The 4,918-nt window shown below is 56.4% G+C and overlaps 1 protein-coding gene across 1 annotated transcript in view; it reads right to left on the bottom strand.

Annotated features, from left to right (window-relative positions):
- Window positions 1-4,918, bottom strand: part of TMCO4 (transmembrane and coiled-coil domains 4) — a 70,296-nt gene that overhangs the window by 4,143 nt on the left and 61,235 nt on the right. Inside the window, exon 13 of the mRNA XM_006766641.2 lies at window positions 3,194-3,311. Coding sequence (XP_006766704.1) covers window positions 3,194-3,311 — 118 coding nt within the window. The remainder of the gene's footprint in view (window positions 1-3,193; window positions 3,312-4,918) is intronic.

Raw genomic sequence — 4,918 nt, 5'->3', positions numbered from 1 at the left:
ATGTTTCTCTGTCCTTCTCCCTTCCTCTCTGATATCAATTTAAAAATAAGATTTCAGCCTGGCCCTGGCCAGTTTGGCTCAGTGGATAGAGCGCTGGCCTGCGGACTCAAGGGTCCCAGGTTCGATTCTGGTCAAGGACATGTACCTTGGTTGTGGGCACATCCCCAGTGGGGGGTGTGCAGGAGGCAGCTGATCGATGTTTCTCTCTCATCGATGTTTCTAACTCTCTATTCCTCTCCCTTCTGCTCTGTAAAAAAATCAATAAAATATATCAAAAAAAAAAAAGATTTCAGCCCATGATCATCTCCCTGGCTGTCTTGATTGAAGTCTGCCTCTCACCTCGTTATGTGCTGGGTCCCACTGGTGCTGAGAAGCCGTCCTAGACCTCCCCACGCTGATTAGGGTCCCTCTTCGGGCTCCCTGTGACAGTATTCATCGCACCCCATCATTTTCATCTGCTTACACGCATGTGTTCTCTGATAGACTGAGCTTAGGGAGCGCGGGGACCACTTCTAACTCACCTCTGCTCCCCACGGCCAGCCCTGTACATTGTGGGTGCTCACTGTTATGGATCCACGCAGTATGAATGGGCCTCAGCACTTCCTGTTTCCTGCCTTGCAAGACACCTCGACTTGCCCAAACAGGCTGCTGCTACCCCCTCTGCCTGCCCAACACCTCCTCTCAAGCCTACCGGGCACCTTCAAGTTCCTTTACCTCCTGGACTTCAGTTTCCTTATCTGCAAAATGGGGCTAATAGAGACACCTAGACCACGTGACCTTTTGTGGGGCTTCAATGAGACATACATGTAACAGGCTCACTGGCCTAGAGGGAGAGGTCACTGATGGGACGGCACAGAGGTGTGTGTGTGTGTGTGTGTGTGTGTGTGTGTGTGAGTGCACACACACAGGAATGTCGTGGGCAAGAGCCTGGGCTCTGCAGAAGGTTCCCCAGATTCATCTGGCTCTGCCTCTCACATGCAGTGTCCCCTCCTGCAGCCTCAGTTGCCACATCTCTAAAATGGGCTTTCTATCCCTACTCCATGGGAGCGCCGTAAGGTCTGTGAAGCATGGAAAGCAGTACCTGGCACATGTTGGCGATCATTGTCATTGTTAAGTGTCTATTTTATGCCACGCCTGAGCTAAGTTCTAGAAGCCAGCTGGCATTTCCTCTGGGACATGAAGAGTTCAGAGACCCTGGCCTGGGTCTCTGCCCCAGAAGCCTTATGACTTGGCCCCTGGGGTGGCAGAGTCCCCTGCCTATGGTGACCCACACTGGGAGGCAGCCTGGCCTTTGCTTCACTCACCCCTGAGATGCCCTTGCTTGCGACAGGGCCAGCGCCTCCCTCACTCCCGGCTCAGGCTGTCCTTAGGTCAGGGGCCACCTCAGACCATGTTTGGGCGGGTGGCTGTCATCTGAGATGATGACAAGGGCCCAGACCATGCCGTCCCAGGAAAAGGCAGATCCTGAGGTCTCGCCCTGAGCACAGGGCAGCCGTCACTTCCCCTAACAGCTCTAACAAAACTCTTCTGCCAGCAATCTTCTCCTCCAGCAAGAATTTTCAAGGAAAACAGGAGGGCGGCACAAAGCAATGCTAATTACTCTAATTGCCCCAAAGAGGAAAGCACTGCTTTTTGTGATGTTCTCCTAATGCGATAAAGAGCTATTATTAGGCAAGAGCTGGGAAGCTGCCATGACCGCAGTCAGAAGAGGTAGATGTCTCCAAAGGGCAGAACCGAAGGTGGTGGCAGAGGCAGGAGAGGAGGGGGCCTCCTATTTGCCGAGCATCTCACATGCGCTGCCTGGAAGGCAGGGGATTTCCCTCATTTCATAGATGAGGAAACAGGCACAGAGAGGTTAAGTCACTGGCCCAAGGTCACACAGCCAGTACACCAGTGGCCAAGCCAGGATTCTAGGCCACGCCTCCCTTGTGCCAAGGGCTGTGCTCTTCCCAATGTGTCCCATTCAGAGGCTTCCTGGGGCAGAAACTGGATCTTGCTAGGGCTCGTGGCATTGAAGGGGCTTTCATTTAAAAGGAACTTGCGACTGTTCCTCCTCTGGCTGAGGGAGACTCGGGTGGTGAGGCACAAATCGCTTCTCCTATTCCCTTTCAGGGCACAGGAACCCTTAAGTGGGACAGAGGCCCCGGACATGAGTCAGGAGGCATCGCTCTGAGTCCTGTGGTTTCCGGTCTCGTTACCCAGTGCACCTCACTCCCACAGGGAGGTGGGCGGCTCAGGCTCTGGACCGGGTTTCAGAGCACAGGTCCACGGCTCCTGGCTATGTGAACCCACGGTCTCAAGCCTCGGTTTTCAGTCTGTGCCTTGGGGAAGCCGCACACCTACATTCGGGGGCTGTCGTGAGGGTGACATCACATGAGGCAAGCCTGTCCGGGGTAAGGATGATCGTAAAGGCTTCCTGGCTCTGGGGCCACAGGCTCATGTCTGTCCCGGATGACTATCCCTTTAACCAGGTGCTTCTGCTGTGGCCTGGCCTGTTTCCTCCACCTGCATCCTCTGGTTACTTTTGGAGAAAACAGACTGTCCTGACTAGTCATCTGGGGTGCGGGACTCAGGGTGGGGACCCTGGGAGGAGGGATTGGGGGGAGGGGAGGGGAGGCGAGAGGACTGGGGCAGTAATGTAGGGGCCAGAGCACGGGCTCTCGGGGTTCAAGTGCAGGCAATTAATTGCCAGTTTGTGATAGAAACTTTTCTAAGCCTCAGTTTCATCTCCTAACCTGCAATATGTGGGTAATAATGCTGGCCCTGAGGCTGCGTTGATTAGAGCAGTGGTTCTCAATCTTCTGGCCCTTTAAATACAGCTCCTCATGTTGTGACCCAACCATAAAATTATTTTCGTTGCTACTTCATAACTGTAATGTTGCTACTGTTATGAATCGTCATGTAAATATCTGATATGCAGGATGGTCTTAGGCGACCCCTGTGAAAGGGTCGTTCGACCGCCAAAGGCGTCGCGACCCACAGGTTGAGAACCACTGGATTAGAGGCAAAGCGTGTAAAGGGCCCGGTGACGAAGCCACGGCACAGGGATGCTGCCCAGAGAGGAGTCCCCTCTTCCCAAGCAGACACCGTGCTCTCCCTCTGCGGGGAGGAACGGGCCGGGGCTGGAGTCCCTGGTGGATGAGGTGCCCGCTGGCAGACGCAGAGCCCGGGGAGGGCCAGGCGGAGTACTCACCATGGAGGACAGGTCCACGTTCTCCATCCTCCTGTCCTGCAGCAGCACGGGCTGCAGGCCGGCCACCTGGAGCTGCGCCGAGGACGTGCGGTACACGAAGCTCAGCAGCCAGTCCCCCCTGCGGGCACAGAACGGGTGAACACCAGCCTCAGGGAAGCCCCAGGGCAAGGAGGCGCCCTGCCCGGCCCCGGGGAGTCTGGTGGGACTGGTGTTTCTGTGAGAGACCAGGGCCCTGACTGGACCCGTGGGGTGGGAACCGCAGGGGACCCTTGGCAGTGCTGCCCGGGGCATGGGAGCTCCACGAAGGTGTCTGCTTTGTTCCCTGCTGGGTCCCCAGAGCTGAGAACAGTGACTGACATGCAGTATGGCTGCCTGTTGGATGGATGGATGGATGGATGGATGGATGGATGGATGGATGAATGGATGGATGGATGAATGGATGGATGGATGGATGGATGGACGGACGGATGAATGGATGGATGGATGGATGGATGGATGGACGAGGAAACTGAGCGAAGTTCTCGACAAGTCAGCACGTGGAGAAGGAGAGGTGCTCTCGGCTCAGAGGCGTTCCCAGGTCCCCCGGGATGCCTGGTCCAGGGCTCCCTGGGAAAGAAAGGCAGCCGGGTCCTCCTGGGGGAGTGGACCAATCGGAACTGGGCACACGTGCAATTTTAAATCTTTCCTTTGCTGCTTCTGACACAGGTATAAATGAGCAAAATCAGAATCGTTCCTTTCGGAATGTTTGTCTTATGACAGCACTCTACTCAAAGCTGTAAACTGCCTTCACAGGCACCGAGGGACCGAGCAGGAACATCAGTAAGAAGGCTCCATGTTCTCTAAACTGTGCTGAGCAAACCACAGGGCCTGCAAGACCCCTCCTCTGCCTCCCTTGCCGGAGGGGTCACGTGGAGCCAGGTTCAAGTCCCGCCCGGTCGACTGGTAGCTGTGTGATCTTGGACAAGTTGCTTGGCCCCTCTGAGCCTCAGCCTCGTCTCGAGGTGGGTGGGAGCGTGCACCGAGATGGCACGCCATGTGCACAGTGCTCCCACACGAGCACTTGAGAAGCATCGGGTACCAATCTGCCTCCTACTCTGGGCCTTCGTGGGTGGTGTGGCCTCTCCTGCGTGGTCTACTCCTTTAGTCCCTGTGGGCTGAGAGACTATCCAGTCTTTCAAAATTCAGCTTCGCTCACTTTCCCCAGGGAGCGCCCCTGAACCCCTCCAGCTGATATCATTACTCCTCTGTCCTTCACATCTATGCTCCGTTTGTGGCGTTTGTCACACACCCTCCGTGTGTCCGGTCCTGGTTCTTTTCCCAGGACAGTGCCTTAGTGCCGTCTCCTGAGCTGAATCCGGAACTCCCTGGGGTGGGGCGCAGCAAGCCTTGCCTCGGTGGCCCTCCAGGAGATGCTGGGGCACGAATCACACAGCCGGACCCTTCACTGGCCACCACACGGCCCATTGGAGGGCGCTCCCTGGCTACTCAGAGGCCCGGAGCCACTTGTGGGTCCGCCCTGCTCTTCCTTCTACCTCACCTCTTGCCCACATGGTACCTGGAGCAGAGGCCACACGGAGTCCCCCTGGGAGGCAGGATGGAACCTTCTCCTTGCGAGTGAGACAGGCCTGCCTGAGTTCCCACCCTGGCTCTGCTGTGTGGCGCTGGTGAGGAACTTGACCCTCCAGTTTCCTCCCAGTACCACAGGGGGCAGTACCACTTGCCTGG

Source organism: Myotis davidii, unplaced genomic scaffold (genome assembly GCF_000327345.1).
Source record: "Myotis davidii unplaced genomic scaffold, ASM32734v1 scaffold299, whole genome shotgun sequence".
Classification (NCBI taxonomy): Eukaryota; Metazoa; Chordata; class Mammalia; order Chiroptera; family Vespertilionidae; genus Myotis; species Myotis davidii.
The sequence above is the reverse complement of the archived record's forward strand: the minus strand, read 5'-3'. Positions and strand labels throughout refer to the sequence as shown.